The following is a 26,165-nucleotide window of genomic DNA, read 5'->3' as shown; positions in this document are numbered from 1 at the left end:
GGGCCTAAAACACTACCCTGCGGCGTGCCTTCCTTCCTGGTTCGCCAGTGAGAGGTTTGATCAAGAGTTATAATTCATTGCGCGCGATTTTTGAGGTACGATGAAAAGAAATTAATAGTTCGTTGATCGAAGTAGTAAGATTGCATCTTGTTTAATAGAGTCTGGATGTTTATAGTGTCAAATACGCTACTGAAATCGAGGAGAGTAGGTATTGTCACTAGTCTTTGGTCTATTGCGTGCCGTATGTCATCAGTCACTTTGAGCAGGGCAGTTGCTGTGCTGTGTCCCTTCTTGAAGCCAGATTGCAATGGGTCTAGGAGAGAATGGTTATTTAAGTATTCCAACACCTGCTCATGAACCAGACGCTCGAGTGCTTTGGAAATCGCTGGTAAGATAGAAATTAGTCTGTAGTCGGATGGTAGGGAGGGGTCAGGTTTCTTAGGCACAGGGATAACATTAGCTAGTTTCCATAGTGAAGGAAAGGTTCCGTTTTTAAAGCAGTAGTTGAAAATGTGGGTAATAATTGGTAAAACAGCACCAATAATGTTGTGTAAGAAATTTATAGGGATATAATCCACTCCTCTGGCTTTTGATTTGATAGAATATAATACCTTTTTAACTTTATTAGCAGTAACAGGGTGGAATGTGAAATGTTGTTTGTCAGGTAAAGGGTTCATAACGGAGTTGGGTAGAGTTTGGGGAATTTAGTACATTTGGTGGTGTTCTTTCTTCAGTAAAAAATTCATTTAACTTATCGAGTGGTATGTCTGGCACATGGGGTTGTTGTCGAGGTTTCCCTATGCCTAAGGAACGAAGCGCGTTCCAAGCACTGCCAGAATTCATGTTTGCAGTCATGTTTTGCAAATATGTAAATTTACGGTTTCTAATGAACTGCTTAACTCTATTTCTAAGGACCCGATAATTTTCTAAGTCACTTTGGTCACGAGTTCGTTTAAAGCGTCGGTAAAGTGCATCGCGGTGGGCCATCATTTTTTTTTTATTTCACTATTTAGCCAGGGACAAGATGGGCGTGTAACTTTTATCTGTCGCTTAGGGGCGTGTTTATCGTACAGAGTGATTACAAGGGAGTTAAACTTGTCTACTTTTGCGTCTATATCGTCCAATAGGAGTACGTCATTCCAGGGTAGATTGTAAGCGTCATGTCTTAACTCGTCCATATCCATGTCTTTTTTGTTTCTGGAAATAACATACTTAGGTTTATATTTTGGCATTCGGTTTATATTTTGGCATTCGGAGGGAGTAGGATAGGTAGATAAGGTCATGAGTGGAGATGGCTGGGACTGGAATCTGGCCGGGAGTTATGACTTTGTTTGGGTTATTTGTCACAATGTGGTCAATAAGCGTGTGTGTTTCGTAGTTTTCTGTGTAAGTATGATTAGTAGGCTCTAAACGGAGGATGGTCATATCACAGGAAGAAAACCTGTCAATAAATTGTTTAGTTTCGTGCGTTTCAGTAAGCAGGTTAATGTTGAAGTCACCTACGGCAATAATATGCTCATAGCTAGGCAGTAGGTCAAGTAAGCGAAATTCAAATTCAGTCATATTTGTTATTTTGGGCGGCTTGTATACAACAACTATAAGGAGTTTCTGTTGGTTAATAATGACTTCAACAAACATGAATTCTGGCCCTAGCTGTGCATTGTTAGATGATACACATATCACCCGGCTTTTTAAAACGTTTCTGCAGTACAAGGCCATCCCACCTCCTCTTCTGCCATAGGATCTATCATGACGTAAGAGGGAATACCGGTCAAGTTGTACCATACCAGAGGGTATGCTCGGTGTAACCCAGCTTTCGCTAATAGCAAAAATATGGATATTATTTTCCCTCATTATGGCGTGAATTTCGTCGAAGTGCGCTACCAATGAGAGTGCGTTGACATGGCAACACTGTAAACAGTTGGTGAAGGGAGATAATGCCTGTTTGAGGAGTAAGCCGGTGGTGAGAGGTGATGGGGTGAGAGGGGGAATGTTGCCAAGGTCAGTGTCAGGTACAGAGCTCTGGATCAGCTGAATAACGGAATGTTAACGAAATAGTAGAACAGAAATAGCATGCAACTTACCTCGACATCCTGATAAATGCTTACACTGACTACCACTAACACACACACAGACACACACATAATACACTTACAAAAACACTTATGAATAACAAGCAGATGCACTATCGAGCTGTGCTGTTCCATTTTAATTGTCACAGTTATCTCGGAGATTTTTTATGTTACCCAGTTCCGCGACAGTGGTGATGGATCTTTTCATCCCATTAGGCAGGTGAATTACAATGCGTCCGTCTTGGATCCATACACGGGATGGCCCGAAGTGATTCCTAGCCAGGTTTAATATGCACTTTCGGGTTTTGGTGAGGGACTCTGTGATGAGTACCTTTGTGCCCTTCCACACTCGGTCACGTTCGTGGTAACGGGTAAATTTAACTATTATTGGGCGCCTGCCTGTAGATACCACGTCAGCTGCTGAGCGCTGAGGCTGCCCAATCCTGTGGCACCGGTCGAAGCTCTCCATCGTGAAGTCCACGTTCAACTTCGTTCGGAAGGTTTCCCTCACTTTTCCGTAAATGTCCTCCCGCGGTTCCTCGGAGACTCCATGGATTAGGAGGCAGTTTCTACGGCTGTACTGCTCTCCTTCATCAATGAGTGCTTCTTGATGGTCGAGCTGCCGTGCTAACTTGCACAGCTCTTCTTTCAGCACGGCAAGTTCGGAGGAGATGGCACCTCGGAAGTCTCGAAAATCCTGACTCAGCGAGTCTAGGGACTCTTCCCGGGGGTTGGCAGAGCTGGTTAACAACTGAAGGCACGTCTCAAAGTCCTTCATCGTTGCTTCAAAAGCATTAATCTGCTTATTAACTTTCTGGACGGACATATCTGTTGTTATTTATGTCCAACTCGAACCACACTTTACAAGATCGCTTAGTACACACTTGCAGGACAAATATGCTACCAGTTATGCGGCTTCTGTGAGATATAGACAGAGCACTCCTACGCGTACGTTACAGTAGACGCCATGATGGATATATGAGATAGTACTGGTGATGATTAAATTACAGGGAGGTGGGTTGAGTAAGTGTATTGAGGCGAAGAGGGGTGTGAGACAAGGTTGTAAGCTGTCACCGATATTATTTTTACTGTTTATAAATAATATATTAGACAGACATGGAGGAGAGAGATGACAATGTCCTTGGATAGGGAAGCGGGAGATACCGGGCCTGCTATTTGCAGACGATCTATAGATCTTGGCACTAACAGCAAGTGGATGGCAAAGAGGGTAAGAAGAGGTTGTGGAATATACTAGAAGATGGGCACTTAGAGTAAATGTATGGAAGACGCAGATAATGGTATGTAGGAAAAGGAAAGCCTGGAAAGAAAAGAAATTCTGGACGGTAGAGCAGGAAGAAATCAGACCAGGGAAAAAAATTTAGTATTTAGGTGTAATAATTAGTAGTAATGGACCATGGAAGGATCAGGGCAGAAGGGCCAAATTTAAGGGGAGGGGAGCACTTGAAGCAGTGGGGGTATTAGAAAATAAATTCCCAGATATACAGTACAAAATTCAGATAATGGTGTTCCAATCACTGGTAAAAGGAAAAATGTTATATGGGGTAGAAGTTTGGGGATGGGAGGAGTGTAGGAAGGAACTAAACCAAGTGGTGGCAAAACTTAGTAAGATTATGGTGGGGGTTCCAGAATGTACTGCAAATGTGGGGGCTAGATTAGTATGTAAAGAATCGATAGAAATTACAATAGCTAAGAGGGTGATGAGGTATTGGATGGAGATTGGAAGAAGGGAAGGGAGGGGATTTAATACAAGAGGTGTATAGGTTCCAGAAAAGTATGGAAAACGAAGGGTACTGGGTGAATAAGTGTAAAAATAAATTACAAAATTTAGGGTTAGGGGATCTAGGGTGTGCGGGTTGGAGGGAGAGGAAAGAATGGGTATGGAAAAGGGTAAAAGGGAGAGTGGCAGATATAGAAAGACAGAGTTTAATAATGGAATGTACCGAGCTAGATTGCTGCAGTCGCTTAAGTGCGGCCAGTATCAGGTATTCGGGAGATAGTGGGTTCGAACCCCACCGTCGGCAGCCTTGAGGATGGTTTTCCGTGGTTTCCCATTTTCACACCAGGCAAATGCTGGGGATGTACTTTAATTAAGGCCACGGCCGCTTCCTTCCCAGTCCTAGCCCTTTCCTGTCCCATCGTCGCCATAAGACCTATCTGTGTCGGTGCGACGTAAAGCCAATAGCAAAAAATAATAATAATAATGGAATGTAGGGAAAGATACTCGCTATCAGTATTAAACAAACTGGTGGAAACAACGAACCCGAGAACCGAATTTGAGGGCAGGAGGGGTAAAAGAGGTTTATACTGGTGGGTAATGGGAGTTCCGAAAAACAGGGGATGGGTAGGTCGAGAAAATAGGACAGATGTATTTTATGTGGGGTGGGATGGTCGGACCTGCATATATTTAACCAATGTAGTGTGTTAGAGGAGATTATAAAGAAAGTATTGAATAAGAAAGAGATAGAAAAAGTGGAAAAAGAGTTATAAGATGACATCATGGCTGTGCAGAGAGTGGGAAAGAGGAACAAATATATCAAAATATATAAATGCGGTTAGAGCTCGATTTTTAAAGAAATTAAGGGAATAACAGGTAGAATGGTTTTTCAGAGAAATGGGAAGTAAGAGGTAGACGAAAGTGTTAGTTTATATATAATGTAAATATAATAAGGAGAGATCTGTATATACTGGAAAAGAATGTATTATAAGAAGAAAATTGTAGACATTGGTAGAAGATTGTATTAAGAGACAAATAGGTAATATCTAGATAGGGGTGAATAAGATGTTGTCGAATGTGTTATGTTACAGTTAATGTAGTGACAATAAGAAGAGATTGCAGATATCGGTATTAAGAGACGAGTTGGTAATAGCTAGATAAGGATGAGGATGAGTTAGACAAAAGAAGAAAATTGTTGATATTGGTAGAAGATTGTATTAAGAGACAAATATATATCTAGATACGGGTGAATAAGATGGTGTTGAATGTGTTATGTTACAGTTAATGTAGGGACAATAAGAAGAGATTGTAGATATTGGTATTAAGAGACGAGTTGGTATAGATAAGAATGAGGATGATTTAGACAAATGTGTTATATTATAGATAATAGTATTCTCCTTTCTAAAATGCCTGTGGACAACTTACCTGGTAAACCAATCAATGAAATATCTGAATAGTTATTGCAATCCTTCGTGTTCCCTTGGTTATGTATAGTTGTCACTACTACTTTCTTCCAATCAGAAGGTGCCTTATTGAAATTCTATGCTAATCGTATTGCTCTTTGAAGCAATTTCATCTCTGCCTTCCCACTATAATTTACACTTCACGTTTCATTTAATCTATTCCTGCTGCTTTATGACACTGTAGTTTATTTATCATCTTCCCCACATTCTTGAACGTAGTTTCTTGGTTGTTTGGGATTTTACAAGAAAGATTTCCTTTTTCATTGAAACGAGTTTCGGAACATTCCAACTGTATACAGATTCTCTAGAATCTGCAATGAATTAAACTGATTTACCCTCAGTTCTATTAATTTCCCGTTTCTCCCCTTTCTAATACTGTACATACAGTAGAACCCCGCTTAACCAAACTTTGCTTAAGCGAAATGCTCTGGCAAAATTGTATTTTACTATTTTGTTTTTACCCTCTCGTTCTTAGCTGTCAATATTAGTAATTATTTTGCTTTATGTGCTGAGAGCTACTAGGCAAACCCTATTTTTATCTTACGACTTATGCCAGAATGCACGTGTACCATAAAACAAAACTGTTTATTACCCTCTAGTTTGTTTTTTATTGAACAATCAGGAATTATTATCATCATTACTGTAGTATTATTATTATTATTATTATTATTATTATTATTATTATTATTATTATTATTATTATTTGTCATGAAGATTATGTAAACTGTGCATGGCACCACATCAGAAAATGATGATTAAAATTCTATGGACCAGTTGAGTCTCCCAGCAACAAGGCTTACACTCAGGATCATGACATACACCACATGCCGCAACGTGAGGTTAACTTCATGGGCACTGCAATGAATTGCAAATTTATACCAGCCACAAATTAAGAATATGTCAGTTTTAACCATATCTTCGTGTGCCGTCCCAACAATGTCCAAAAGCATTTCAGTAGGATTTTAACAACAAGCACTACGGGAACATTTTAACATGTTGCTAAGAATTTACAGCCTAATTTAATTTTGTCATATTTTACACATAGTTCATCCCAGATTTTTAATGTCAATTGTGTATTTCTACATCTGTTTTAATGACAACTGTGTGTTTATACATTTGTTTTAGTTATTAGATGTATTACATTAAGGCTGATGATGGGCAGCCAAGGCCGAAACTAGTCCTTAGTTTAGAAATGTAATTCAAAGATAGCATATTATAGTGTTGAAAAGGTGGACCATTACAATATTAGTTTAAGAATTACTATTGTGAGGTAGACTGAAATCCTGTAAAGCTACAGAGAAACTACCCAATCTGACAGCAGACATCAGAAAAGGATGATTAAAATTCTATGGACCAAAACTGAAGAGCATATCATGGATCCAACAAATCAAAACTGACCTCGAGAAAGCCAAGATAGATACATCAGAAGTACAGAAGGTCGTTCGGGATCTCTAAGGACGATGTTTGAAAGGTAATTAGCTTACGAAAAGCCATGCCTAATTCAACGATCATGCTCAATTGGAAAGCCAGCCCTTGTAGCTATTGCCTGGCAACATACAGAAGTCCGTTATAGTGAGAATTCATAACGACAAAAAATTTACTCGCTATAGCAGACTGCCGTTATATCCAATTTTTTGTAAAAGTCGGGAAAAACCTCATACATATTAAAATCGGTATGAAACGGCAATCACCTTGTTCAAAACTTGTGTTTTCGAGGATCATGTGCACACTACGGCTTATTTGTTTATTTTTTTAAAATCCAATACTGCGTGAAAGTGTTTTCAAATTCATTCTGAAAAAATTATAGTATAACTCCAGAGGCTTCTGTCACAAAGTTTCAGTTTTCTTCTTCAAATGGCATCACCTAACCTAAACGTACATGTATCATGTGAACATAATGCAAGTGCATGTAGAGAAATTATAACCTCCTCGCAAGAAATTTACATGGGAATAGCCTTTCCGAAATGCATCTAGACGCGAGAAAATATAAACTATCCTCTGAAATTAGTGACATACTCTGCCATATCTTGGGGTGTATCACATTCTTACTTAATTTCAGTATATAACATTAAAATTAAGTGATTGTTTACTTCAGCTTTTATTTCTAACGAGGTAACAACTGCTATCTGCAACGTTATTTACGCATTTATTACTAAAATATGTTATCCTCTTTCATTTTGAATTTTCTTCAGAGAACAGCAGTCAACAGGTATTACAAATCGACTCCGACATAGCCTTCGAATGTCGACGAGAGAGCTCGCATATGTACATAGCGAGAAAACGATACGAAAATGTTCAGTTGCATTTTGTGGCAAATGTTTCAGTTTCCTTATTACACAGAGTCACCTGACCTAACTTAACCATACTATACGTGTGATACAAACATATTTCAATCATCAGTAGAGAAATGATAACCTTCTCGCTATAAATTTACGTGGTAATAGCCTTTCCGAAATTTAACCGGACGCCAGAAAATATAAGCTAACCCCTGAAATCAGCAATGCACTGCCATATCTTGAAGTGTATCACATACTCGCTTAATTTCAGTGTATAGTATTAAAATTAAGTGATAGTTTACTTAGCCTTTATTTCTAACGAGTTGACATCTGCTATCGACCATGTGATTTACGTATTTATTACGAAAACATGTTCTCCTCTTTCATTTCTAATTTTCTTTATGGAACAGCAGTTCATTGTTACTGCCTTTTGTTGTGGTACCATACACAACCATTAACCCAATTCAAGGGTGATAGGGTCACCTTCCCTATTCTCCACTTGAATAACTTCTGCCTGGCGCATCCACGTTGCGGGGGTGGGCATCCTCTACTCCAGTAGGCCGGTGTAAAAGGATGGCTAAGTTCAGGTGAGGACCCAGACCCACAGGGTATAACGTGGTACTCATGCCCAGGGTTACGGGTGAAGACCTTAACGGCGGATCCAGCAGAGAAGGAGACCTTCGGAATGGTGGAAAAGGCAGATGAGGCAACCCATCCTCACTGGGGTTAATTAGTTGAGGACATAAGACGGGGTAGACGGGACTCCTTAGTCGTGGTGAAGACAACCTGTCTAGGAGTAGGAGGCTCCAAAATCAATGTCCCCAGCCAGTGGATAGGGTTGAACGTGGGGTTAACGGCCTCACCTTGTTAAAAAAAAGGCATTGTTCAGAAGACTTCTACGAGAAAACCGGACGGAAATCAAAGATGACAAAAGCTCAGGAAAAGGACATGAGTAAGGAAAGCGGATGTAAACATGGCGACATGGAATGTAAGAACAATGTTGAAACCGGGAAAAATGCAAGAAATAGTAAATGAAACAAAAAGATTTGGATACGACTTAGTAGCGATTCAGGAAATAAGATGGAAAGGGCAAGGATGTATTGAAAAGAAAGATTATAACCTCTATTACAGTGGGCCGGAAGAAAGAACAGGACAGTTCTGTACGGGATTTATAGTACATGGAAAATTGAAGAAGAGTGTAATAGGATTTGAACCGATCTCAGATAGAATATGTAAGCTTCGGATTAAGGGGAAGTTTAGGAACATAACTGTTATATCAGCACATGCACCAATTGAAGGTGCGGATGAGGAAAGGAAGGAACAATTTTATGAAGAGTTAGTACAAACCGTTGAAGAGGGACCAAGATATGACATGATTATTATTTTAGGAGATTTTAATGCCAAAGTGGGAATGGAAGAGTGTATGAGACCAATAGCAGGGAAATATACACTACATGAAGAATCAAATGAGAATGGTTTTCACTTGGGACAGTTTGCAACTACGAGTGGTCTTATAATTAAAAGCACCTGCTTTGATCATAAGAAAATACATAAAGGAACATGGAAGATGCCAGGAAGCACATTGGTAAATCAAATAGATCATGTACTAGTGACGACGAGGCATAAAGCATCCATTATTGACGTAAGGACATGCAGAGGGCCAAACTGTGATTCTGATCATTATTTAGTAAAAGCAATAGTGAGACAAAAATTGGCAACAGGACAGAGGAGACAACCTACGGAAAGAAGGAAATGGAATTTGGAAAAACTACAACAACCAGAAGGAAAACAAGAATTCCAGTCAAAAATGAATAATACTTTACAGACGACTGGACAAGTATCTGGAATAGAGGAAAGGTGGGCAAAAGTTCAAAGGCGCATACAAAATGCGGCACAAGAAACACTGGGTATAGCTAAAAAGAAAAGAAATATTTGGTTTGATATGGAGTGTGAGGAAGTGATTGGAAGGAAGAATGCAGCAAGAGCAAAAATGTTAGAGAGATACAAGGTCAACTAGGGAAAATTATGAGAAATGCAGACGTGAAGCTAATAACATCTGTAAGAAGAAGAAAAGAGAGATGATTAAGAAGAAACTAAAGAGTATAGAGACACAAAGGTTACAGAAGAGGACAAAGGAATTCTATATATAATGAAATTAATTATTTCAGGAAGGGGTATAAGCCAAGAATGAATGGTTGTAAGAATAAAGAAGGCAAGCTATTACAGAATGAAAAGGAAATAAGTGAAAGATGGACTGAATACTTCCAAGAGCTCCTTAACAAGGAAAGAGAAGAGGTGGAAGAAAGTGAAAGGCATATGGAGCAGAGTGGGCCAGAACAATGGGTAAAATGCTCTCACACTGAAAGATGTAGAAAATGCTATTGCAAAATTAAATAACCATAAAGCAGCAGGAGAAGACAGAATAACAAGTGAACTGATTAAAAATAGTAGCAAAGAAATGCAACAAGAGATGCTACAAGAGATACATGAACTGATTATTAAGATTTGGGAGGAAGAACGGATACCTGATGAGTGGAATACAGGAATAATTTTCCCAATATATAAGAAGGGAAATAAATACGAATTCACTAACTATAGGGGAATTACATTACTGAATATCATCTATAAAGTATTTTCAAATATATTATTACAATATTTGACTCCATATGCTGAAGAGAGATTGGATGAAGTACAGTGTGGCTTCAGGCGAAATAGGAGCACAATAGATCAAATATTCGTGGTACGTCAAACAATGGAAAAATGCTATGAGCGTAATATAGATCTACATATGTTGTTTGTAGATTTTAGACAAGCATTTGACAGTATATACAAAGATAAGCTATATGAATATATGGAGACAACAGGAATCCACAGAAACTGATTAGGATGATCAGAATCACTTTAGGAGAAGTAAGGGCAAAGGTGATGGTGGATGGAAGAATTGGAAATGAGTTTGCTCTTAATACAGGAGTCAGACAAGGTGATGCACTCTCAGCTACTTTGTTTAACCTCTTCAGTGGCACGCCCGAGAAATTCTCGGGTTGCGCACGCTTGCTCATAACGTCACCGCCCGAGAAACTCTCGTTTACTTGCAGTGTTCATTTCGCGATCGTCCAATAATTTATCAGGTACTGTAATCTCTTTGGAAAATGTTTTACAGCATTCTCAACAGATGGAGGGAGGGTTTCCAGCTGTATTCATGATGTCTCTGGCCTAAAATATGCCTTATCTTCTCTACTTTACATATACAATCTCTGGCCAGCTGACGAGGTAAACAGAAATAGCGAGCGCGAAACGGAAAAGATGTTTGTCTGAAGACAAAATAAGGAAATACATCAAAGATGAATCTCTAAGTGACATTAGTATTTCAAATAGTAGTGATAATGATTCTTCGGATGATTACCTTCTTATTATTTATAGGGAAAGTGAAGAAGATATTACGTCAGAAGCTAAGGTGATGGTAGGAGTTGCTGAATATACATTCGTGTGGAAAAAGTGTAAACCTGGGGATAATGTGCGATCTAATATAATTCCATTTACGGGAAATCATGGTGTGAGGGTTGGATTATTACCAGAGGTGAGAGCGATTGACTGCTTTGAACTGTTTCTAAACGGATGAAATTGTAAATTTGACAGTGACCGAAAAAAGAATTCGTAGGCCCTATGCTAAAAGGAAATAAATAAAACTCCGCATGCAAGGGCACAGTTTTGGAAAGAAACAAACTCTTAAGAAATTTGGCAGTTTATTGCGTTAGTGTTGTGGGGAATAATACAAAAGCCTGAAATAGAAATGTATTGCTCACAGGACAGTATTCTCAAAACACCAATATTTTATGAAACCATATCACAGGCCTACTGTAAAAAACGCGTAAATAGAGTGTAAAGTAAATATTTGTTAACCTTGAATAATATATGAATGTTTTCCCTTAATAATTGTTACTCATTCCTTGCTTCCTGAAAATAAATAATTTCTTCCGGAAAAACATCACTTTCCTGGCACAGGAGGTCTGCCAGAACCCGCCACTGAAGGGGTTAATCTGGCAATTAACCAAGTCCTTGAAAAAATAATGGATACCGGAAATATTGTATATAAATCTAAACAAATTTGTGCGTATGCAGATGATGTAGTGTTAATGGCCAGGAATGATAGATATTTGAAGGAAATGTTTCTTGAAATGGAGGAAGCAGGAAAACGGATGGGATTGGAGGTGAATGACAGTAAATCCAAGTATATGCATGTGACTGTTATAGAGGGCAGAAGAAGTCAAGATAATCTGACAATAAATGGGCATAATTTTGAGAATGTACGAAGTTTTGAGTATTTGGGAACCATGTTGACAAACAATAACAGAATAAGTGAGGAGACACATCGTAGAATAATAGCTGGAAACAGGGCCTATTATGCAAATCTTACATTATTTAAATCTCGTCTATTGTCTAAACCTACAAAATTCAAAATATATATAAGACCCTTATTAGACCTGTAGTGACATATGGCTCAGAAGCCTGGAACCTTTTAGTTGATGATGCAAATAAATTAAGAATATTTGAAAGAAAGATTATTAGATGAATATATGGCCCAATTCAAGACCAGAATGGTTGGAGGATAAGGATGAATGCTGAAATACAGAACATATTAGACCAGGAGGATATAGTTAGATTTATTAAGGCACAGAGACTGCGATGGCTTGGCCATGTGGAAAAAATGGAGGAAGATCGAATGCCAAGAAAAGTAGTTAAATCCCCAGTAGATAAAAGACGGCGACAAGGAAGGCCCTGTAATAGATGGAGCAATGAAGTTGAAGCCGACCTGAGGGCAATGAACATCCGCCCATGGAGAGCAGCTGCTCAGGATCGAAGTAGATGGCGGGCTATCGTAGAAGAGGCCAAGGCTCACACAGGGCTGTAGCGCCGGACAAGTAAGTAAAGTAAGTAAGTTCATTGTTACTACTAATCGTCTCCAACACCGCCTTAGAACGTCGACGAGGGAGATCGCAAGTGTACATAGCGAGAAAAATATATCGTACTGAAGATGATTGATCAAATTTTGTGGCAAACGTTTCAGTTTTCTTATTCAAACAGCGTCACCTAACCTAACTTAACCATACTATATGTATGATGAAAACATACTTCAACCACCAGTAGAGAAATGATAACCTTCTCGCTATAGATTCACATGATAATAGCCTTTCCAAAATTTAACCTAAGGCCCATTTCAGGAGTCCAAATGCACAGAAGTCCATGGGTGGCCCATTGGGTACCTTCAATGGAAAGTTAGTAAAAGGAATTGCACGGATTCCAGTTTTTATCTCCATTCTCTCCAAGAACAGACGAGTCGAACGAGAGGTGTGGCTGGATGTTTCATTTTGATGTACCCATACCTGATTTTTCACCCTTCCATACAGTGCTGGGATATATGTGTTGTAAATGGGTGTTAAAACCTCCTGCTGATAGTATGTAGAATTCACCTTCACATTATTAGAGTGACACGGCTAATGGTTATCTTGCCATTCTAGCAGTATCCAGCGATGATCATGAAACGCCATGGAAAACTTTCTTGGCATTCTTTTACAAGGTTTAATAAAAAAAAAAAATTGTCTCTAGGGCGGTAATAAATCGAGCAGGGTTTGTTACATTCATTAAAGTACACATAAACTTCGTCTAATGTCACCACATTTTTCCATCTGACCCCTGCCAGATAGCCCTCATGCAGCTTTCTTGCGTTGGTGCGATGTTCCGAAATGTGACAAGGCAACAGCTTGTGAACTCTGCGCTTATTCTGCTTTTCTAATTGCAGGTCCCTTTTTGAAGATTGGATTAACTGTTGAGACAGACATCTCCAACTTACGTGCAATAGTCCTTTGGGAGGCAGGGTTACCACCTGCAACAAGGGCCTTCGCTTTCCTCACCACTTCTGGTGTATGGTTGGTGGCTGGCTAGTCGTGTATTTGTCTGTTTCTTCCCCCTCTGGAATTAAGTCCAGGCGGCCTTCGCTTTTTTTTATTAAATACAGCACAGATCCCGTTCTTTGATATCAAGAAATCACACTTCTTGCACATTCCTTGGATGCATAATAGCTATATTTAGTATCGGAAAGGGCCGTTATGTAGCCCTTCCAGTACGGGTCAATCTGCTTCGGCATCGTTGCAGCTGGAAATTCTAAGTTCCCATGGAGGGAGTTAGATTCTTTTCCACCAATAGAGCATATCAAAAATCAGATCAAAAAATTAGATGGATGGCTTTTCCGGCGTTTGCTCTATTAACCAGCGGTTCGTCTTAGGTCTGACACTAGACTCTTCAGAGTGGGATGTGTCAGACCCTACCCACTGACGCTGGGGTGTATGCAGGTGAACTTATCAGAAGCTTTTATGAAGCACAGTCTGATAACTGCATACGGGAGATAAAACTCCACAATGGAATTAATGCCCGCCTAGCAATTCCAAATGGAAATTCTAAGTTCCCATGGAGGGAGTTAGATTCTTTTCCACCAATAGAGCATATCAAAAATCAGATCAAAAAATTAGATGGATGGCTTTTCCGGCGTTTGCTCTATTAACCAGCGTTTCGTCTTAGGTCTGACACTAGACTCTTCAGAGTGGGATGTGTCAGACCCTACCCACTGACGCTGGGGTGTATGCAGGTGAACTTATCAGAAGCTTTTATGAAGCACAGTCTGATAACTGTATACGGGAGATAAAACTCCACAATGGAATTTTTTGATCTGATTTTTGATATGCTCTATTGGTGGAAAAGAATCTAACTCCCTCCATGGGAACTTAGAATTTCCATTTGGAATTGCTAGGCGGGCATTAATTCCATTGTGGAGTTTTATCTCCCGTATGCAGTTATCAGACTGTGCTTCATAAAAGCTTCTGATAAGTTCACCTGCATACACCCCAGCGTCAGTGGGTAGGGTCTGACACATCCCACTCTGAAGAGTCTAGTGTCAGACCTAAGACGAAACGCTGGTTAATAGAGCAAACGCCGGAAAAGCCATCCATCTAATTTTTTGATCTGATTTTTGATATGCTCTATTGGTGGAAAAGAATCTAACTCCCTCCATGGGAACTTAGAATTTCCATTTGGAATTGCTAGGCGGGCATTAATTCCATTGTGGAGTTTTATCTCCCGTATGCAGTTATCAGACTGTGCTTCATAAAAGCTTCTGATAAGTTCACCTGCATACACCCCAGCGTCAGTGGGTAGGGTCTGACACATCCCACTCTGAAGAGTCTAGTGTCAGACCTAAGACGAACCGCTGGTTAATAGAGCAAACGCCGGAAAAGCCATCCATCTAATTTTTTGATCTGATCGTTGCAGCTGTCATGAAACTACACACACGTCCTCAGTACTGACATGAATCATCACCCCCCCCCCCCCCGTTTTGACCTGCTCAAGTTGATAACAGCACCGCCAGTGGCCTTCAAACTCATCAACAGAAATCCTGAACGATCTTCTGTATTAGATAGGAATCTGTTCAGTCAAAAGGTAAACAGATGGGTAGCACAGTCAGAGAATGAAGTTCCAAGGAGACCAGGAACCAAATGAACTGTAGAAACAAAGAGTGCCCATAGAGAAAAATTCCCCTAAGGAAGACAAGAAAGGCAAATCATGAAAGCACCCTGTGGTCCAACCAGGTCCATTCACAGATGATGATGATATGGAGATCGGGTTGTGTACAGTAAATACAAGTCAGATTTTATAATAGAGAAGTACAGGCTTAGCAAACTTAAGGCTGGCTATGAACGGTCAAGCATCATATATACAGGAGAGGAAACGGTCACTGATCACTAACAGGAGAACCTATCGGTGTCATCTCAGACTGTTATGGCACTGATGAAGCCATTGTTGGTGAAAGGTTATTGCCTGACCACTGACACTTTATGCAGCCATGTAAAGAATGTAAAAGAAATGAAAATTTGAAAAGAGAGCAGATATTACTGCCCAGGCTGCAATACACTGCTCTGCATGATGGCTTGCAAGTAGTTTTGAACTTCCATCATGTTAAGTGTATATCCAGCTGAACGACCTGCAAAAGCAGAAATGTTTTAGGGAGGAGGAGGAGGAGAAGCTCCAACTATTCCTCATAAGAAGAAAAAAAAAGGCTCATTTGTTCATAATTCACAAAATGGAAATTGCAGCAACTGTTGAGCCAATGAGAGAGGATGAAAAAGCATTACAGTTCATTGCTGTCACTATACATTGTTGCATGTTCAATCTATACTACTTCAAGAAATAACTTAATCCATATAATTAATATTCCAAACTTGTATTTAAAAATACACTTCTTGTATTAATAAATTAAAGGTATAAAGCATAGGACAATTCTCTCTGCCACTCACTGCATGCTAAGTTGATTTCAACAACTTTCTTTTACAAATAACACTATTTCAGATGGTTAATTGAGTTTTTGATTGTTTATTGAATCAGTACAAATAAGTCATTATATAAATCTATTTACCTTGCTTGTTAGCAGAACTATCATAATTGCCTGGATAGCAGGAAGTTTGAGTATCTTCCACAGCACGGAGTAAGTTTCCCGGATACCAAGATGAGGGTCCCTTGGGGAAGGATTGTGTTCTTTCTTTACGAACGCAATAACCGTGGTTGTTATGAGGAACGCCACTCCCCAAAATAACAAGAAACCTGCAACATACGAGCATTAATTAGAAGGGTGTCAAACATTAAATAATAAGCCGATGGATAAAGTTAATTAAAATCAAATAAAATGAACACTTGTTTATGATAACTGGTTATATTATATTTGTGTCATGTATAAGGCCAGTCCCATGGTCTAGGGGTAGCATGCCTGTCTCTTACCTGGACGACCCGGTTTGGATTCGCAGCCAGGTCAGAGATTTTAACCTGAATCTGAGGGCTGGTCGATGTCCACCCAGCCTACACGATTACAACTGAGGAGCTATCTAATGGTGATGTACACTATAAATTGAGGATAGTTATGTCCACCTTTTCAATACAAAAACAATGTGAGGTCATTAGCACATCACATATTTAAATATTGGGACCAGTTTCGGCATTATTTGTATGCCATCATCAGCCATAGGAAACTTAGTGACAAGGCCTAAGTACAATATTAACATAACTTACAACAAACATATATATATATATATAAATGAACATATTCTTACAATGACTATTAAAATTTTTTGGTGTACACCATAAAACCTTAGATTAAGATTGGTAGCATATTTTATGCGACATATTATGACTTTATACAATGAAATGAAATGTCGTATGGCTTTTAGTGCCGGGATATCCCAGGACGGGTTCGGCTCGCCAGGTGCAGGTCTTTCTATTTGACTCCCGTAGGCAACCTGCGCGTCGTGATGAGGATGAAACGATGATGAAGACAACACATACACCCAGCCCCCGTGCCGTTGGAATTAACCAATTAAGGTTAAAATCCCCGACCCGGCCGGGAATCGAACCCGGGACCCTCTGAACCGAAGGCCAGTACGCTGACCGTTCAGCCAACGAGTCGGACACTTTATACAATTATTTGACTAAAGTTAAAGCTTTTTGTCAGTTTTCCTAAATATTACAAAGTGTTAAAAGAGCATCCAGATAACAATTTTCAATCTTTAAAAACTTTTATAACTACTAGGCGTTAAAGATAAAAGTGCATTTGTTTGGTCGATAGTGCTAAATTGACATGCATTAAAATGAAATCGCCTACTGTCAGATGGGAAACAGTGACCTATTTGTACTAGGTATGGAGATAAGTTACATTATAAGTCTGTAGTAATTCTATAACTTGCGTTAATATAGTTTGGTTATTTAATAACAAGTCGAATAAAATGACAAATTCGGCTGATATTTTAAACTTTAAAAACATTAATATTGTAGAGGTCCCTTTTTCAGTGAAGATATATAGTGAGCAAAGCAGTTCCTCTTAGAATCGATTGCAGGTTCACTCTATTTTAGGTGGATTTTGGATTGAATAAATTTCTTATTTCGTAATGTAATGTCGTTGAGCAATGTTCGTAATATAATATTCCGTCATTTATGCTAATGTTCATAAAATGTAGATCAACTTGATAGAAGTGGACTGGTGAACCAAAATTTCTTGGACCATTACATTCAAGGTCTTTGAGGTTCTAGAAATATCTCGATCCAAGACGGACCCTTAGCACTGTGTTGTCGAGAAAGAAGCTGATGAGGAACTGTCTACCGGAAAGGCAGAAAGCAGACTCACATTGTTTTTGTATTGAAAAGGTGGACATAACTATCCTCAATTTATAGTGTAAATCTAAATTCAATACGGACCAAAATGAAGTTCTTAACTTTAAATAATGGTGATGTAGCGGCCCCAGTCTAGAAAGCCAAGAATAACGGCCGAGAGGATTCGTAGTGCTGACCATGTGGCACCTCGTCATCTGCAGGCGTTTGATTTGAGCAGTGGTTGCTTGGTAAGCCAACGCCCATCAGGACTATCACACCATGGGGTTGGTTTAATTTTGTCATGTTTAACAGATAGTAGCAATATAAGTCGAACCAGTTACCATTATAATTCATAATGTACTTTAAGGAAGTAAAGAGATACTGGTGCCTTACATTAAAATTTGCATTTAAATACAAGAAGTAATGAAACATGTGGACAAAACTTCAGGTATGGATTCCTCACATCCAGAGAAGACAAAATGGTTATATCAACATGATTCCGGAAATGCTTGGTTGCCACATTATTAAGGCTTGCAAGTAGGATCAGTGTGCACTCCAGAATCTTCGACCGCTGGAAAATGTGCGGAGACATGTGTTATATGTTTTTTGTAATGTGTAATACACAGTGTAAGGGGAATGACGTAGGCTTGATTATCGCAACATCTGCTTAAGGATACCAGACCTAAAATAAAGATAATCTTGTGCACTTGCAACCCATAATGTAACAACCAAGCATTTCAAGATTCATGTTGAGATAACCTTTCCTTCTCTACGCATGAAGAATCCATACCTGAAGTTTTACCCATTGTTTTCATCAAACCATAAATTTTTTATATATACTGTACAGTCAAACTTGACTTATATGGTCACCTTATTAAGCAGAAACGTGCCTTTAACATAAAATATAATGCAAATCATCCTGGATTAAGCGGAAACTATCAAATACAGAACACAGAAGCCAAAATATGCCCTTAAACAGAACATTTCCAATCTTCCAGTGGATTGTTCAGCAATATTTTAACTATCTTGTACATTTTACAGAGTCTGTGATGCAAGCCCATGTATTATTTATGATAAAATAATATTCCTTGTTTCCCAGTCCCTTTGTTTTTTGGGATTAACTGTTGACTATTTCCTTCAACTGGCTAAGGAATTCATTTACTGTACGTACTCAACACTGGAATAGCTTGTCACTCATCTTTTGAATTCACCACCTATGGTTCAGTTGTGTTTCATCTTGACATTATTCTCCATACTCCCCAAGACAAAGTTCGTTTCGATGCTGTCAAGAGTGGTAACCCTTCTTTAGAAGAAGTACAGCGTATTGCCACAGTCTATGAAATGACTACTAAGACTGCAGCTGAAATAGCTACCAAACATGAAGTCGCTCACGTATCTCAGACGGCCAGCAAGCATTCTGTTCCTTCGAACCGCCAGGTCAGCTCGCTCCCTTCGAAGCATTCCCGACAGGTCCATTCTCGCTCTTCTACGAAGACACGCATTCCTCAGAAAACTCCTCAGCTCCTGTCTTCCTGCAGGGGATGTTTTAAGCATCACGAATGCCGTGACTGCCGCTTCTTCAAGTCCACCTGTGATCACTGTCATAAAATAGGGCACATCAAAACTGTCTGTCACAGTTCGCCCCGCCCTGCCCGTACTCATCCTGTGAAGAAAACTATTCAGAAGACACGACAGGACATGGAAGTTGATCAAATCAACCTCATTCTTCCTACCAGAAATTCTAGTAAGATCATCATTCCGATCGCTTTCCCAGATCACTGTACTGATTTTCAATTAGATACTGGATCGCCTGTCTCCATCATCAATCTTGCTACATATCACAGCTTAGGATTGCCGTCTTTCTCTCCTGCTGATGTCCAGCTTGTTACTTTTAACAAGAAGAAAATTGATATTAAAGGAAAAATCACGGTTCCAGCAAGATATAAAGATATTCATAAAGAGATTACATGACTGGTTGTCAATAACTACACTGCATCCAACATTCTAGGCATGGATCTTTTCAATTTATTCGGCTTTCAAGTACATGACGTCAATGTAGTCTCTGCCTTACAGCCTACCTCTGATGTCACGGATCTCCTAGAGCAATTTCCAGAAGTTTTCGACTCTACCTTAGGCACAGCCAAAGACTACACAGCTCATATCCAGCTTAAATCAGGAACCAAGCCCCGCTTTTTCAAAGCACATCCCGTCCCACTTGCACTTCAGGATCAAGTTACGCAAGAATTACAGAGATGGCTAGCAGCCGGTATCGTGGCTCCAGTTAATTCCAGTAAATGGGCCACGCCGCTCGTCGTAGTTAAAAAAGCTAATGGCAATATCCGCATTTGTGGTGATTTTCGCTCTACGATCAACTCTCAGATTGAAACCGACGTTTTTCCGATTCCCCGTCCTGAAGACTTATTTTGCTGTTTAGCCGGTGGACAGTTCTTCTTTAAAGTGGATCTCAAAGAAGCTTATCTACAGCTACTTTTAGACGAAGAATCCAAACAGTGCCTCACACTGAATACCCCTCTTGGACTTCTACAGCTCCAGCGCCTACCTTTCGGTGTCTCTTCCTCCGCTGCGATTTTCCAGCGATATTTAGCACAGCTTACCGCCTCCATTCCCGGTTGTGCTAATTACCTTGATGACATTCTTGTGACCGGCAAAGATCATCAAGATCACCTGAATAATCTGCGCCTGCTCCTCATCAAATTGAAAGAAAATGGCCTACGTGCTAATCTCGCTAAGTGCACATTCTTTCAACCCCAAGTTCAATACTTAGGTCATATCATTGATAAGAATGGCATTCGACCTAGCGAACAGAACGTCTCTGCCATTATCAACATGCCCGCACCGCAGAACATCAAACAGCTACAATCCTTCATCGGAAAAGCGAACTATTACAATAAGTTCATTCCACACTTTGCTTCAGTAGCAGCTCCTCTGAACGCCTTACGCAAGAAAGATGCTAAATTTTATTGGTCTCAGCAATGTCAACATGCCTGGCAGACCATTAACAAGGCCCTTTTCCACGCTGTCAAGCTTACTAATTTTCAGCCCAGTAAGCTCCTTACTCTCGCCACGGACGCATCTGATTATGGATTCGGCGCCGTTCTCTCCCAGAAGGATCGCCACGGACAAGAACGTCCTATAGCCTTCGCTTCCAAGACACTCAACGAACATCAACGTCACTACTCTCAAATAGAGAAAGAAGCCTTAGCTATTATCTTTGGTATTCGCCGTTTCAACGAGTATCTATATGGCAACCATTTCCTCATAATCACTGATCACAAGCCTCTTGTTCACTTATTCCATCCTGGTAATAAGATCCCTGAACATTCTCTACAGAAACTTCAGAGATGGTCAATATTTCTTTCTGACTATTCCTATCAGATTGCCTATCGTAGGCACATCCCAGCATTGTAATGCTGCTGCTCTCTCTCGCTTCCCCGTAGGTCCTGATACTACTTTCGATTCTCAAGAATCTGAATGTCTTCAGTTAGACATTGAGCTTGAAGACAGTCTCCAGTTTTCCCATTGACGCTACTTGCATCGCCAAAGCGACTGATAAGGATAGTACACTAGCTACAGTTCGTACCTATATCCGCAACGGTTGGCCTCTTCAACACAAGCTTCCTACCAGCCTTGCAGCTTATCATCGTCTTCAGCATCGTCTCACGGTTCGTTCCGGAGTAATCCTACTAGAAAGAGGCACCCTATTCCGAGTGGTTATCCCACTTAGCCTGCGCAAACAACTTCTCGACTTGTTACATGAAGGTCATTGGGGAATATCACACACCAAGCAACTCGCCCGTCAACACTGTTATTGGCCCGGTATTGACGCCGACATTGAGAAACTCGCCCGCCACTGTGAACCTTGTCAACTGCATCAGAACGCACCGTCGTCAGACCTCGCTCCATGGCCTCCTGCTACTTCTCCTTGGGAAAGAGTACACATAGACTTCGCTGGACCTTTTCTCAACTCTATGTGGCTCATAGTGATAGATTCTCTATCGAACTTTCCTTACGTCGTAGAAAAGCATTCCACTACTACAGAAGCTACCATTCGCACACTTCAGGAGATTTTTACTACTGAATGTTTACCTCAAGTGCTCATTTCAGACAATGGACCTCAATTTACTGCCACTAACTTCCAGAACTCCTGTACTCATAATGGCATTCAGCATATTCTGGCACCGCCTTTTCACCCACAATCTAATGGTGAAGCTGACCGTTTTGTCCAGACTTTCAAGAAAAACATGAAGAAAGCCGTATCTTCAGGTTTAACGAAGGATCAGGCATTGTTACAACTTCTAGGAAGATATAGGACTATGCCTGGTACCGACAACCTCACTCCAGCTCACAAGCTCCATGGACACCCTCATCGAACTTTGCTTTCTTTGTTGCAGCATCTTCCTGCCCAGCCACAGCGCTCGCAACCAAAGTTCAATGCCGCCGACAAAGTGTATGTCCGGACCAGACCAGGACCAGATCCGCCTGCGCTATCGTCCATCTCCTTCTGTTGATTCCCTTGTCACACCTCAGAAATCCATTGCAGAACGAGCTCTGGACCATCTAATCAACATGGGTTCTTTTCAGGACAATTCTACGCTCCTACGCCCAGACCAGGCTCTGGACAACACAACAAACACGACCGACTCTCCAGCCCAGCATCGCTGCCGTTGCCGCTTCGCGCCGTACCGGCGTAATTAGGAGGGGAGGGTGTTGTGTGTGTCCTCCGCCGCCTGCAAGCTGCGCAGCCCGCCCATCATCGACGTTTCGAGAGACCATGAGGTGGACTGCAGTGCGCTGACGTAATCGTCTGTGACGTCAGCCAGCGCTATAAACTGAGCGACGTTTCTGCCTCTCCAGGCACTCCTACAGTGTCCAACGACCAGACTACACCACATGTCAGACACGGAGGTACCCTCTTAAATAAGTGTTCTGAATAGGTGGACTAACTCTGGCCAGGAGGTTTCACCTCAGGACATTGCCTCATGCATCCTGCCTCCCGTATCGCCGTCGTGCATCCTGTCCTAGCATTCTGCTACTCATGAACTTTAACACAAGTTCCCTGCAAGTTCTCCAACTTCAATCCAAGCATTCTGCTATTCATGAACTTTACCGCAAGTTCCTTGCAAGTTCTACAACTCGTAACTAGCATTCTGCTACTACGGACATTTTTACAAGTTACACTTGTTATTCTACCAAGTACCAAAAGTCTTCAACTATCACGGACATTCATTCATCCGAGCAGCCTATGTTAGCAAGATAGAACTCAATGTACATATAGATAGTAAGGTGTATAGATGTAAATAGTTTTCAGACCCTCAGTCTACTAATTTATGTTATCATTGAACATGTGCAGCACATTAATCATCAAGAGAAGTTTCATTCTTTTTGTGTACATACTGTATGAAAATTTCCAATTAATAAACTTTTATGTTGTGTCTGGTATATCAAGTTCCTTGTATACAACAAATTATGATAATCCCTCAAAACTGTTTATGTGTCCTTTGAAATAGGGCAGTAAGTTTGAAAGCATAGCGAAGCTCCAGTCCTTACCCTGGAAGGTAGGGTCAATGATGCAAAGATAGCAGATACTGACAGTTTATAAAGAAAAGGTTTGGGGATAAGTGGAGAAGTAAGGCTCAGCTGCAATTCTATGTGAAAGTCTTAGATGAAGAGCCTGGATTCGACAATGAAAACAACATAAAATTAGACTGTTTGGTAGAAGAAGATGGTATTGGTATTGTTTAAAATGTATAAAACAAAATTGGATTCAAGGTTCATATAAATCTGAAGTGTTATAAGTCAATTCAACTTCTAATGTGTAATTTTAATCCCAAATAATTTACACTATGAAAAAATTTGCATCATTTTCAGATTAGAAGTGATGAATGAAAAACTTGGAACCTAAATTTGTTCTTAAATAGCTAAAATAACCTCTTTCATTGTATTGCATTGAAATTTTCAAATAAAGTATAATGGAAATATTTTTCTTTATGCACAAAATAATTTAAAATATCAGTGTGAATGGTTCAAAATGCAATGAATCCAAAATATTATTTCCAACAACCGCAGTGTTGAGCAAAAACTGATTTTCTGATCTCTATTATGTAGGTGTATGAACCTCACACTACAACTAGTTATTTCAAGTTTTTAAATTCCAGCAAGTTCGGGAGATATTCGTTTTTTATCTCCCCTGAAAAGCAATTTATTATGGACTAAGGGCATTTTGATTCAATGCTCCTCATACAGGCTTCAATTTCTGCTGCATTCTAGCGGATGTATGTTTCATTATAGGATGTTGACTTATGTAGATTGATAGTATAAATCGCCATCTCTTCACTGATATGAATGTTGACATCATCTGGTGAGAATTCCTATAATTCTTTCAATGCCTTGAAACCTCTTACAAATCGTTATTACTTGACTTAGTGTCATTTCGAAATATGATATTGCATAGTGCAGAAGGATGGCACAGTGCAGTTTAAATGAAAGAGAAGAAATTAAGTTTTAATAAATCAGACAATAACAGCACTACACCAGACTGAATTAAGCAAAGCGAAAGTGGACGCATAACATAAGGAAGGGAGGGCATGATGCATGCGGCCAAGTAATGGACGGCAAAAACCCGCTAAAGTACACACCCTCTTTCTCATGAATTAATCGTTCCATTAACCTGGGATCTGTGCTAAATGAATCTCTGAAGTATTGTTCCCGGATCTTCTGCTCAAAGTTTCCGACACAACAATTACCCTACTTTTCACTGCTGTAATGTTCTCTTACCATCCACCACCAATATACCATGGCACACGTTTCTAACATTACTTTCTTTCCCGGATCTCTACATCTCAACTTACGCTACACGTGTCTCCAACTTCTTCTATATTCAGGAACTTTCCAGTCTCTTTCCCCTCTCTCCCCTACCATTACGTCTGTTTACATCACACTCTGCCAACTATAAATTCTCGGCCATCATTTCCCTCTTCGTCAGTATGCATCAGATCAGCTCAGGACTGGAACCTATTTCGAGTCCGTCTGCATGATGGCTCTTTACTTCATTCCACCTCAAGATTCATCTATGACCCAGGTAGGGGGGAGAGACCTTTCAACTTTCTGGGTAAGCAGGTTCTTCCCAGTTCAGTTTTTTCTTATGAAGTTTGTATCTACATTGTGGCCTTTTCTGAAGTGCTAAATGATCCTGGGGACCTAATCCATGGAGTACTAAAATTTTCTGCTCTTCTTTATTTGTCCTCATATCCCCGCCCCTTTTAATCTTCGATTTGTGCCTTCAACCAAGAAGCACTGTATAGAACTCTGGACTTGGCCTGTCGTGCCGATGCGTCGAACCTAGTGAGGTCCGCTCTTCCTCTTTTTCTTTTTGAACTGTTCGAAGATATGTATTTCATGTGGTCAAGTTGGCTGGACTGTTGTATCATGGCTGCTCTTATAAACAGTGTGATATTTCTCTCTTGAATGTGTTCAGATCCTGCTGTATTTTTTCCTAATTCTCCATTGTTTATATACTGTGAGTATTTAAATTGTCAGTTCTTTTCTATATTTGAAGAAGGAAAGGTTACTCTTCTACTTATTGAGCTTTTGTGTTTTCAGGTATCTAGTCTTGTTATTCTATTTTGTTAAAGGTTTAAATTGTAATTTTCTTTAAGGATGTGCTAGCCTTTTGATCATTACTTGTTGTAAGCCATTGTTTGATTACATTTATACTCCCAGTGAGGTCAATTGCTCAATCGTTTATGTATCACAGTTCTTAATGTTGTTCTCTCTTTAAAAATATAAATAAAATTCTTGTTCCATTTCAAACACACACTAATCATTGTCATTAAGTAAATTTAATACTCGCTGAAACATTTTTTAAAATTTTTCTGCACGTCCACGGATCCCCCTCTGGTGAAGACCTAGAAATAATTATATGCTTCAACACTTCTTTATACGTATTCCTGGAATTATCTGTTTATTCTATTGTATACTTTTCCGTAGATGACATATCAAATATCACCACAGTACATCACTGCATTGTGAAACAACCCATGCAAATACAAGATCGTCACTTTCATTTCGTACAAAATGTGGAAGGTCTCTTCTCCATAACCACATTATAAAGTTAATGAATGTAAACTAAATTCTTTTGAGTCTCTACTTTAAACATTTGAAAATAATCTAAACTAAACTGTTATAATACTGAATTTTAAAGGGATAGCTGAATTCTCTTAATGGTCACATCTGAATCACTTCTGTCGACTGGGTGAAGCAGCACTCAAATGTTCCCAGTCACAGAGGGGGTTAACATGCATACAAAGCTTTGTGAGCTCTGAACTTGACTCTGTAGATGGAACTTTTATTGAAGGAAAAATGAATAGGATCCCTTCCCATTAAGGAAGATTTCAAACTGAACTTGAGCTAAATGATA

The 26,165-nt window shown here is 39.8% G+C and overlaps 1 protein-coding gene across 2 annotated transcripts in view; it reads right to left on the bottom strand.

Annotated features, from left to right (window-relative positions):
* Positions 1 to 26,165, bottom strand: part of LOC136864620 (acetyl-coenzyme A transporter 1) — a 498,114-nt gene that overhangs the window by 337,414 nt on the left and 134,535 nt on the right. For both annotated transcript variants that reach the window (XM_067141859.2, XM_067141861.2), the window contains exon 5: positions 16,008 to 16,192. In XM_067141859.2, the coding sequence (XP_066997960.2) occupies positions 16,008 to 16,192 (185 nt within the window). The remainder of the gene's footprint in view (positions 1 to 16,007; positions 16,193 to 26,165) is intronic.

Source organism: Anabrus simplex, chromosome 2, assembly GCF_040414725.1.
Source record: "Anabrus simplex isolate iqAnaSimp1 chromosome 2, ASM4041472v1, whole genome shotgun sequence".
NCBI classification, from domain to species: Eukaryota; Metazoa; Arthropoda; class Insecta; order Orthoptera; family Tettigoniidae; genus Anabrus; species Anabrus simplex.
This window is presented reverse-complemented; position numbering and strand designations above follow the sequence as displayed.